General features: G+C 29.8%; 2 protein-coding genes across 4 annotated transcripts in view; one reads left to right on the top strand and one right to left on the bottom strand.

The window, feature by feature from the left end:
* The window catches only part of BicC (protein bicaudal C), a 68,586-nt gene that overhangs the window by 53,079 nt on the left and 3,072 nt on the right, over nt 1-12,435 (top strand). The window contains exon 13 of the mRNA XM_075373726.1: nt 11,106-11,225. Within this exon, the coding sequence (XP_075229841.1) occupies nt 11,106-11,225 (120 nt within the window). The remainder of the gene's footprint in view (nt 1-11,105; nt 11,226-12,435) is intronic.
* The window catches only part of Gli (carboxyl ester lipase-like protein Gli), a 120,407-nt gene continuing 112,102 nt past the window's right edge, over nt 4,131-12,435 (bottom strand). For 2 of the 3 annotated variants that reach the window (XM_075373692.1, XM_075373701.1), the window contains exon 14: nt 4,131-5,623. The gene's annotated coding sequence lies outside the window, so the exon portion shown is untranslated. The remainder of the gene's footprint in view (nt 5,624-12,435) is intronic. The other variant, XR_012757446.1, reaches the window with a different exon arrangement.

The following is a 12,435-nucleotide window of genomic DNA, read 5'->3' as shown; positions in this document are numbered from 1 at the left end:
ACAAAACCAAATTGACATCTGTGGAATTGGTAGAGCAGTGACACAAACAAGTGCACACAATGCTCTATTAGATCGAGAAGTGGGTCATTATCAATAACCATAGATTGCATAGTGTTGAAAACAATTACTCAGCAATTACCATTGTTCATATTGAACAAAGAGGATGTGATGGTGCCACCAAATCTCCAGTTAGTGGAGTTGGAATTTATAGAAAATCGGAGATTGATTTGCTCATTGGAGCCGAGTATTTTTTTGACTTGCTGTGTGAAGGAAAAGTTAATCTTACCAATTAATCAATGGTCCCACAAAATACATAATTAGGATGGATGGTAACAGGAAGGTTTGAATCAAGAAGATAGATTGGTTTTAAGCTGTAACTTGTCCATAGAGGAGAGATTAGATGAAAAACTGCAATAGTTTTGGGAAACGGAGCAGCTAAAAAATATTGATAATTTATTATCAAGTTCAGAAGTTGAATGTAAAAATCACTTTATAATTACCATGTCCCACGACAAAGTTGGCAGTTTGTGGTTCGGCTACCAGTCAAAGATACAGTGAAGCTGGGAACATCAAGGAAGGTAGCATTGGAATGTCTAATATCCCAAGAAAGAAGATGGGAGAAAAATCCATGTCTCAGAGAACAATATATTGCCTTTATGAAAGCATGTGAAAAGCAATATGTGGAATTAGAACACATGGAACTGGTGTTAGAATGGAAGACAGTCAGCGACGAGGCATTTATTACCTACCTCACCACACTACGATAAATGAAAACAGTTCAACTACAAGGTTGAGAGCTGTGTTTGATGGTTCCTGCAAGTCATCAAGTGGCATTTCACTGAATGATTTATTGTTAGTCGATCCAGTTGTTCAAGATGAGTTATTTAGCATTCTATTGTGATTTAGGAAACATCATTTTGTATTTACCTCAGACATAGAGAAGATATATTGCCAAATCACAGTACATCTGGATGACCGAGATTTACAATGAATTTTTTGGTGAGAGAACTCTGATCAGCCAGTCCAGGTGTTCAGGTTAAAAACGGTTACATAAGGGACTTCATCAGCTTCATTTCTAGCCACTAGGTATCTGAAACAGTTAACAATTGAAGAAAAAGAAAAATTTCCCAGAGCCACGGAAGTTTCTGTGACTTTTACGGTGATGATTTACTTACTGGAGCAAACACAATAGAAGGTGTGAAAGAGATTCAATCTGAAGTGATTGCCATGTTAAGCAATGGAGGGTTCCAATTTAGAAAATGGTGTGCAAACAACCAAAGGTTATTGGAAGATATATCAAAAAATGGAACCAACAAGTATGAGCCAGAAAGCACAAAAATGCTGGGCATCAGTTGGGATCCACTTAAAGATATTTTTATGTTTGTGATTAAACCTCAAGGAGACAAACAACTTACCAGAAGGTTGGCATTGTCTCAGATCACATCAGTGTTTGATCCACTGGGAGTATTAGGACCAGTTGTCCTGAAGTCCATGATCTTTATGTAGTGCTTGTGGGAGCTAAAAACTGGCTGGGATGATCAACTGCGAAACCATTTTCAGAAATCTTGGAACAGTTTTGTTAGTGAGTTGCCAATATTACAATCATTGCAAATTGAATAGAAGATTTTTCCAGCAAATCCAAAAAAATCCAAGTACACGGATTCTGCAATGCGTCAACTTTAGCATATGGTGCTTGTGTCTATGTCAGAAGTGAAAAATCGGGCTGTGAAACCATGGTGAAGTTAGTTTGTGCAAAGTCTAGAGTAGCTTTGATAAAATCAATTTCATTACTCAGACTAGAATTATGTGCAGCATTGCTTCTAGCAGATCGGCCTTCCACCACTTTTTTGTGTACCAATTATTGTTCATATTTCTTTTCTGTTCTTACTGTGTACATTGTAATATTCTAAGTTTTTATTGTGTTGTTTTCTTCAGTGTGTGTATGCTTTATTTCATGTGGGTTTGAAGCGGTTCCTCAATGTGGTGGGTATGTTAGGGTTTTTGTATGTATGTGTGCATGTGTATGTGTGTGCACATGAATGGTGGGGGTTTAGTTTTATGTGGGAATGAGTGTTGCTGGACTTTGCCAGGGTGTGTCTGGAGAATCGTGTTGGTGTGGTGTGCTCCCTGTGTCATGTATTCGAATGTGCTTTCTTTTTAGTATGTATTCATAGGTGTTCAATGTATATCAACTTTATTAGATTTATTAGACTTTCTGAGTAATATATTTATAAACTTCAAATTGTAATTAAAATACAAATCTTACGTATTTGCAATTGGTGTTCATAACCATTATTTTTTACAGTCGACAATCGAAAAAAAAACCTTTCAAACAATAATTCACAACACAAGACATTAACTATTTATATGTACATTTGCATTGGTGCTTCCCATTAGTATAGTATTAAGTTGTCATTAACAATTTTGTTGAAATTGATACATAAGCTTTGAACAGACTACACCAGGGCCAACTGGCTTTAAAGAATAAATATATGATGTTTCTTATCAACTGGAACTTGACTTTTTTAATTCAGGGTGCAGCTTGATTCAGCCCAAAAAACTTCATATTTTAAATCCTTCAGCATTGTAATAAAACAAAAAAATTATTACAATATTATTTTAATTATTATTGATAATATTCTTTTCAATTTCTTTTTTAACATTATTTTTTCTCCAACTGTGTCAAGTAGTCAGTACTTTTTTTTTTTTCTAGTTAGGCTGTGTGTTTAACCCACCGGGCTGGTCTAGTGGTGAACGTGTCTTCCCAAATCAGCTGATTTGGAAGCCGAGAGTTCCAGCATTCATGTCCTAGTAAAGCCAGTTATTTTTACATGGATTTGAATGCTAGATCGTGGATACCGATGTTCTTTAGTGGTTGGGTTTCAATTAACCACACATCTCAGGATTGGTCAAACTGAGAATGTACAAGACTACACTTCATTTACACTCATACTCTGAAGTACATCCTCTGAAGTATTATCTAAATGGTAGTTACCGGAGGCTAAACAGGAAAAAGAAAAGGCTGTATGTTTGGTTTTTTATTATTTGTGCCCATTTAATCCAGAATCATTGTACCATGTTCAATAAAATATTATCTAAAATAATTTTCAGTCATGCAAATGGTACTAATTGTAAAATAACTTTTAGAAACTAATATGTGGATGATGGATGTCATTTCTCTCATCAAGAAGGATGTCAAATAAAAATAACTGGGAAATAAATTTTATAAAATACATATATCGTGGAGCTTGTAACAATATTGTGGATGAAAAATAGTTAAAAAATACTCAGTTATTAGAAATAATTGTGAAATTGTTTACAACGAAAATTAAAAAAAATTCAAAGTTTAGTTAATAATAAATAAATACAAATCATTTGAAATAAATTTAAATTAATCATTAAAAAATTTTATGAGACATAGCTTGAAACTGGATTTGAAATATTAAGAGAAAGATCACACTAATAAATTACTAAATATTAATAAAAATGATTGAATATGTATGTTTCGTACATTTAACATTGAAACTGCTTTGATAGTTTTAAAGTCTGTCACCTGAAGTTATTGCGCTTAATATGTGACAATATAGAAAAAATACACAATGATTTAATATTTTTTTAAATCCTGAAACCCAATCTAGGGAATTCTACCAACAGAAATTATATGGTTTCTGCTCCTTTTTTCACAGTTCTCTTGTTTATTAAGTGCCGTAAATTTAGTAGTTGTTTGGGACCTGACATGCAGTGCTGCGTTGTGGGTAGGAGACGCTGTTGTACAAAACATTTTTGGTGCTTTCCCAATTTTCTTGAAATAATATTAACTTTTTCCATAAAAATTGTTTTTTTTGTAATTTTATGTAAAAAAATAAGTGAAAGTACAGAATGAAAAGAAAAAAGACATAATTTTTAAAAATAACATTTATTGGTATAGATATCAAAAGATTTTTGTAATTTGTAAATTATAATTTTATTATAGAATGGAAAGTGTTAAACAAGAAAATACATTAAGTTTTGAAAATTATATTAATTTTATAAATATAAATCAAGAAATATTATTAAACTAATAAAGATTTTTTTTTTAATTACATTTAACAAAATAACTAAACTTGATTAGAAATAAAATTAAACTAAACTAAACAAGTATTAATTTTACATGTCTTGCTTTTGCCATCACCAAAGTTTTAATAATTTCTTTTATTTCTAAAGAATCCATGATATAGTTTTCAATAGAAATCATTGATAAATCATGGTTAACCATTATCCAGACTTCTAATGAATGTGCAGCAAACAGAATAATAAAAGTTCTTGAATTGATTTCAAGGATTTTTTGTTGTAGTCCATTATGTTTACCTCGCATATTGGTTCCACTAACATAAAATTACCTGCGTAAATAAAAAATGTTAATTTTTAGGGTTTTAAAAAATTTGTAACTAAATCACATAATCCTTAATCAGTTAATTGTATCTTCTACAAGTTGAAAACCCAAAATATGTTCATGAATTTCTGATACATTCGTATTTTTATTTTATTTTGACTGACAAATCTAACAACAATAGATAATTGCTCACCATGACTTATATCTGGTGTAGTGTCAAGAATTAATGAAAAATATTTTGCCTCTCTGATCATCTCTAAATTTTTTTGTTTAATAACTTCAGAAATTATACAGATGATCTTGTTCTCTATTTTATCACCTAAATAGTGAGCAATGATTTTTTTGTAATGTTTGAATGTGGTGCAAGTGTTCTTCCATTACAGGTTCACATTTAGCTATAGTCTTACCAATTTCCAAAAATCCACATAATCATTTTCAAAAGGTTTTTGAGAAGAACTCAAAAAGCTGTACACTGTTTTGATAAAAATTGTGTAAATTAACCCCTCAATAATAGGTTGCAAGTATTATTTTTTCTGTTTCATATAATCTTTATTGTATGCAATCATTGGTACACTTCTTTGTTAGACATTTGAAATTTCCTATATTTTGAACAATTCTTAATATGTGCGATACATGTCTCTCATACTTTTAGTTTAAATCTTATACTATCAATCATTACAATTTGCAGTTGCTTTCATTTGTTGGTTAAGAATTTTGAACCCTGAATATTTTGCAATAATAACAGAATACTGAATTTTAAGATACAGAATAAATTAAAAAACTTTGCAAAAGTTTTTCTCCGTTTTGTAAAAATTGCGATTTATAAATCAGAAAATTTGCGATCTCTTTCATATTTGGGAAACTCTTTGTTAACAATTTGATGTAGGCAATGTTCATATAAATAATCTCTAATTTTTATATGATTTGGCCAATACCTGGATCATTATCATCAAAATTTGAAGGTCCAGGATGTGAAAAATCAGAATCCATAACTTCTGTAAACAAATCAGTCTGCTGGTTAATTTCATTTTCACACATAACATGTATTTTTTCATAATTTTCTTATGTCCTTTTTTTTCTGTAGTAGAGATGCGTAAAATATTTGTTTCTTCAGTATAACTATCTATTCTTGGCCTTTTAGGTGGTAGTGAGATAAAAGATTTATCCAATCAATTTCTTTTCTGCATGTGCTCACTTCATTGTCTTTTTTTGATTTCTGCACCAAATAATTTCTTTGATTTGTTTTCCAACCTGAAGATATTAAAATATTTTATTAGATTTTTACAATAAGTTAACAAATAAATTAAATTTCCAGAAATCAACTATTATTTATGATTAATGATTGATTTTAGTCAACCAATAATAATCGCAAAAGGTCACTTTTTTGCGTATAACTTTCCGCAGCTGATGGAAACAAATTAAAATCTTATAATATTGTTCTATAAGTCCACTTGTTAACAGTTTTTCTATTATTTCCTTTAAGCTTAAAGGAATTATTATAATAATAATACTTAATCATAAAAAATATAGCTCATAAAATTTTACTAAGTAATATACTTAATAACAGTTTGATACACTTAACATGGGACTAAAGGAGAGCCAGGTTTGGTTGAAAAGATATTTTACTTATGAGGTCCCTCCAAATCCCCATTGAATGGAAAATGGAATTAACATTTTTTAATTTTTGTTTATTAAATAGTAATCTAATTTATTCATATGTAGTGCCTGAGGTGTAATCAAAATGTGTGATCTCCCTGCCTAAAAAGTACAAAAACTAGGAGTTTTCATGAAGGGAGGAATATATTTTAAAAAAATTTATTTTGGCAAAATTGAATATGTATTTGATTACTATTATATTTCAGTTTACTTATTTGGCCTAATGTGCATTATAAATTCATGATCCTGTTCAAAGAATGAAATGTAATTTTATACAATATATAATAATATTTTAATTAAAAATATTAATGAAAAAAATGAGCTGTGCTGCAATAATTATTTTCCCAAATTAGCTGTTTTGCTAATAATAATATTTCAATATTTTAAAAAATTGTTAGTGATGTTCCAGGCCCCTTCTTGTCATGGGCCACCAGAAATTCAGAAGAAGGGACTGGTAGGGCTGTATTCTGGCCCAAAATGTAGTCCTGCCAGGCCCCTGAGGCCAAGCTGAACTGCTATATTTTAATACTAATGACTCATTGGTACTGTTCCTTGCTACTACTATCATCCTTGGGTTTCAATTATCAATACATCCTTGCATGCTGTTTGATGGACATACAAACTACAGGTATGCTGATTGTACAAACAAGAGATTGCAACTGCCTAGAGACCTTGAATCAAGAAAAAGTTAAAAACTGCAAGGGTGTTATTATTTTTTTTCATTTGTAAGTTTCTAACAGAATATACCAAGGGCATTGGATTTGAAATGAACATTTCAGGGACATTACTAAACAAAGGATATAGAAAATTTTATGACCTGGTATCATTTTTTTCAAAAAAATGTTCAATTTATGAAATAATTGAGAAAATTCACAAAGGCATTTTTTTGCTAGAAAAGAGCACAACCTTGGTGCAAAATTAAAGAATTTTACAGAAAATAATTATTGCAAGTTGTATATGCTTTAATTTTAGTTTCTGCTAAATTCTTACTACTTACATAATATGTACCAAATTGAAGAAAACAGTAATTATATTATCAACATGCATGCTGTGGAAATGTAACACTATCTGCCAATTCTTTCATTAAGCTTTTAAAATGTGAAGATCTCATTAAAATCAGATTATGTTATGATTATTATGTTTAGATTATTATGTTATATAATATTCAAAATTGAAAAAAAATGATGAAATTCATATCTGCACACTAAGATTTAAAAAAAAAATTTCATAAACAACAAAATATTTCATTGTATACAGGCACTTTACACTGGTTAATATTGATTGAAACAATAAGTAAAGTGAATAAAACGTAGAATCTATTGAGTAGTATCTAGTGCCTAGACTTAGCATCATCTAATTTTTATGTGAATAAACAGATGCTAAGTCTAGGTAGTTGTATCCTCCCTAATCTGGAAAATTTTGTAGACTCTGCTCTGGTATCTTCAAGTTTAGACACATCTTAGTTCACTTTATGTGTTTCATCCAGTCGGTTGCATCATATCGTTCCTCTACCAAGAAGGTAGTTCTATCCACCACATGTTCATCAAGGGAACTACTGTCCTTTAAACTTATCTATTTAATCATGTTATCCAGTGGAGGTGAAGAATATGTGAAGGAGATTGTGAACAAACTATTATTAGTGAATTTGCTGTCAGAACACAAAAAAGTGCATGGAACAGTATAACAGAGCAATACTGTCATGCAAACAGGAAAAAACTGACAAAACTAAAGTTTGTCACTAACTCAGTTGCAAAGGCTGGTTTTAATTCAGCAATTCCAGCTTCAGAAAATCCAAATTTAAAGAGAGAAAAAGGAGCTTAAGAAACTGAATAAAGCTGTAGTTGACTCAACTGAAACAAATTTCAATTACTAACCCTTACTTTTTTCCTTGATATAAGATAAATAAATAAACTAGTAGAATAAAAAAATTTTATGCTACACTTGCATTGTTGCAATGCTGCTAATATGTTTTTCAAAATTTCCATTATTCTCAATCTCTATTTCCTCTTCATCTTCTAAAACATAATTTGATGGGTAATTCATGTGCTTAGTAATGTTATGCAGCACAGCACATGTGGCTACCACTTTGTGGATATTCTCCAGGTTAACTCAGATGCAATTACAAATGACCAGAAATCTTTGCTTTACCAATGACCAAATGTTCTCTCCACCATCACTCTCTCTTTGGCATGGATCAAACTGAAGTGGCATTGTTTTTAATTTCTTGGTGGCTGAAACAGAATGATAAGCTATGGAGTTATTCTGTAGCCAGAACCACCAGTAAACAAGCATTTCCATCGTACTCAGAATTGATATTTTTTATGGGACTATGACTCTATATCCTAGCTTCGTGTACTCTACCAGGTCATTCTGGACTTATACTTGAAAATATCTCATCAGCATCGACTGTAGCTTGCTCATTGATATTGACACACCCTTTCCGGTTTAACTTAGCATTATTAATTTCCTGCATTGTAGATGGGAAAGTTATCAAATTGTGAGTTTTGTAAAGAATCCTACCCATAATGAAATTGACAGTTTTATGAACTGTTATCCGACGATCAACTCTGAAACTTTCTGCTACTTCATTTAGGAAGTCTGAATTACTCATTCAACATACTAGTATTTCCACCTGTTTTCTAGGAGACAGAACTTCTTGCGTTTCTCCAGTTATTGGCAAAACTTTCACTGTGAAAAAGTCTGTATTTCCACTATCAAAATGTAACAGTCCCTTACATTTATTTATCTTTCCGAATGTTGTGTTTTCTGCTATCTGACAGGCATGAACATTGCCGTATTGATGAATGAGAACTGAACTAAACTGAACAGCATCAACAAGTTAGTGTGTCCCACTACAGTCTTATAAAATGTAGAGATACAATCTAGTCTGAAGAAGTAGAATGTACTCTTTATTCACATCAAATTATAAGACGTATCTAGTCCAGCTGAGGAAAACCAAGATGTATCTAGTGGTAGTAGAACCTATATTTTTTTTCACATAAAACAGAGATACAACTCTAAAATATATAAGATTTAGTAACAATCACTTTTTATTCACTTTATCCAATATAAAAAAAATATATCACAGTCTACTATCAAAACCATTCAACTATAGAATATCCAGTGCTTAAAAAGTGAATACCTTTTAGTGTTATTTACTTTTTTTGTACAGATAAGTAAAATATGTTTATAAAAATATATCAAACTAGCAGTTGAAATTTTATTAACATATGCAATAAGTCTATTTTTGAGATAATTAATAAATTATGTCTTTAAAAAAAAAATGTAACTGTTGATCTTTTTGATCAACATCATGATCAAGATTTTTTTCATCAAGATCATGATCTTTTTTAAATTACTAGTGAAAAAACAATTAAAAATTAAGCACCAAACCCTTGAAAGAAAACTTACAAGTAACTAAAGAAAAACACACATTGCACAGTACAAACATAATCTGCACAACTGTACCAGAACAGCAAAAACATAACCTATACGACTTTCACTGATCCCGACAAAACAAAAGTGTCATTTTTGTTTCCTATACCCTTCTTCACTTTATTTACAGTTAATAACTGTAATAGCTGTGTACAGTTTATTTACAGTTATTACCTTCTTTCAATCATCAATAACAGCTTAATTTTTATTAATTATTAATAAAGCTTATATAAAATTTGGTTACTTTTGTAGCTAATATAAAAAGTTATCTTTTACAAAAGAAATACTTATTGCATAATGATCATCCTTGGTCTTAGTAACAAATTGAGGTAGAGAAATTTCTAATTAAAATTTTTTTTTCTATACTTGCTTTTACTTTAGAGAAAGTGAAGTGGGAGTATACTTACTTATCTTAATTATTCAATTATCATTATACTGAAAATATTGATGAATTTATTTCATTTAAAAAGGCACCCTTATGCGGTGCACAATCTGCACAACCGCACATCTCGGCCTGCTGACATGGATCACAAATCACTGCCAAAAATGGTATACTCATTTTCAAGTATAACAAACACCCCATTTAAGAATTGCTAGGGAAAGTGTGAATTGGTTCTCAAACATTTTTACTAGTCAAACATAATACTTTTTTTCACATCAGCATGCCAGACTCATTGAGATACATATCTGAAGATGTCATAACAAGCATGGCATCACTGATGTTATAATGGCAATGAAGGGAATGAAATTTTATTTTTGTTTGACTAAAACATCATTGATAACTACTTTGAGATTGTCTGTTGTGTCAAAACTCTAATGTATTACTAATCTCTAACAACTGTAACAGTACATATAAATTGTAGATACACCATGTGTTAAAATATATACAAAGTATTAAGAATCATTTATTTATATAGAAAGATCAAAATTTTAGAGTGTGTAAAGTAAAGCAACTCATAATATACAACTTTTAAACATCAATAAGCACAATTTTGTGGGGATTTACCAGGACTGATAGGGTAGGTTAAGGTAACATGACCTTTATCTGACATTTGATTAAAAAATTAGTGTAGTAGGGGTTTACTCTAGAATTTGAAGTGCTCTAATAAATAAAGAATGTAACCTTTGGAGTACACTATTCTTTCTGTGAGCCCAAGTTATATTTTGGTAGGCTATGTTCTTAGTTTTTAGAACACAGAACTAGGATTGAAGAATCCGAAGGACAGGAGTTACAAAGATTCTTTCAGTATGAGACGTAAAGAATTTGATGACTACAAAAAATTAAATCCAAGGAGTCTAATTTCTGAAACTGAATTTTACAGAAGTGAAAAGTGAATTTCTATATTTTTCCACTTTATTTTGGTCTTGTAAAAATATACAGCATTGAAATATAGATATTGTCAGTAGAATATAGATATTGTCATAGATTTGTCATTAAATATTCAGTGTCACTTTCTTCATGAAGAAAGTGACACTGAATATTTAATTTGTTTGATATGGATATTCACAAATATCTAACTTGTTACTCCATTGGTATGTATAGTTAACTACAAAATTTTGGTAAGCTCTTTTAACAGTAATCAAAATAAATTTTGCAAAGTAAAGAGCAAAATTATTGCTAAAATATTTTATTTTGTTTTAGCAATGTTCCAAAATCATGAAATCGATCTAATGACCTTTCGTACTCTAACTGACAGAGATTTGAAAGAGATTGGTGTGCATGCATTAGGAGCTCGGCGAAAGCTTTTAACAGTAATAGCAGGTTTGTTTCTTGTATTAATTAAAATATAATTTCTGCTATATGATTTTAATTTATTCATATTTTTCTAGTTTTATCTCTGAGTCATCTGTATTGATCAAAAGAGAAAACAGCAAAATGTACTTTGAACACCAAATTATTCTAATTCTATAATTTAATTTCATTTTATTATTTCAGCCTTAATAATTACAAATTTACTCTTAATTCGTAACTTATAACAGTTGTAAAAGAGACAACAAATTCCTTTATCAATTTTTATATTTCTGAATTTTCTATGATAAATGTAATGATAGATATAAAGAAAGAGATTTAGAAAAATTAAGATATTAATGAAAGAAGTGCAGTTGGAAAACCACTGTTAAAAAATAAACAAAGAATTGATAAATTAGAGTTGGCATGAATCCACTAGACCTACACGTAGATGAAATAGTTCATATGTTGAAAGAAGAGAAAGAAATTGGTAACGAATTCAGTGAAGACTCTGTACTAAAATTAAACTATGATAGTTCTTTATATCATTTTAAATAAGAATAAAAGGTATATTATAAATATATCATATTATTGTAAAAACTGTTACAATATGTAAATGAAATGGGATAAAACTGTACAAATTAATTTGAAAATTACGTGAACTGGAGAAGTAGCTGCAGATTTCAATATTATTGTAATAAATGCAATCACAAAAATGTAGAAGTAGACAAATGCAACCACCATCAGTGTAACATGTTTCATTACGTTTTAATGTTAAAAATTTGTTGAAAAATTAACTTTTTTTTTCAAAAGTTATTTAAAACTTTAACAAAAAATAAAAGGTATATTATAAATATATCATATTATTGTAAAAACTGTTACAATATGTAAATGAAATGGGATAAAACTGTACAAATTAATTTGAAAATTACGTGAACTGGAGAAGTAGCTGCAGATTTCAATATTATTGTAATAAATGCAATCACAAAAATGTAGAAGTAGACAAATGCAACCACCATCAGTGTAACATGTTTCATTACGTTTTAATGTTAAAAATTTGTTGAAAAATTAACTTTTTTTTTCAAAAGTTATTTAAAACTTCAACAAAAAATCAGGTTGATATGATTATAATAGAACATCAGGAAAAAAGCCTAACTTCTTTGTGAAAATGAATGAGATAAAAATTTATCAATTTTCATTACTTTTCAATTTGTGTGAAGAAAAAATAAAAGATTTGGAAGAA

The sequence above is a fragment of the Lycorma delicatula genome, chromosome 1 (genome assembly GCF_047948215.1).
Source record: "Lycorma delicatula isolate Av1 chromosome 1, ASM4794821v1, whole genome shotgun sequence".
NCBI lineage: Eukaryota > Metazoa > Arthropoda > Insecta > Hemiptera > Fulgoridae > Lycorma > Lycorma delicatula.
Note: the sequence above shows the minus strand (reverse complement) of the source record. Positions and strands in the feature narration are given on the sequence as shown.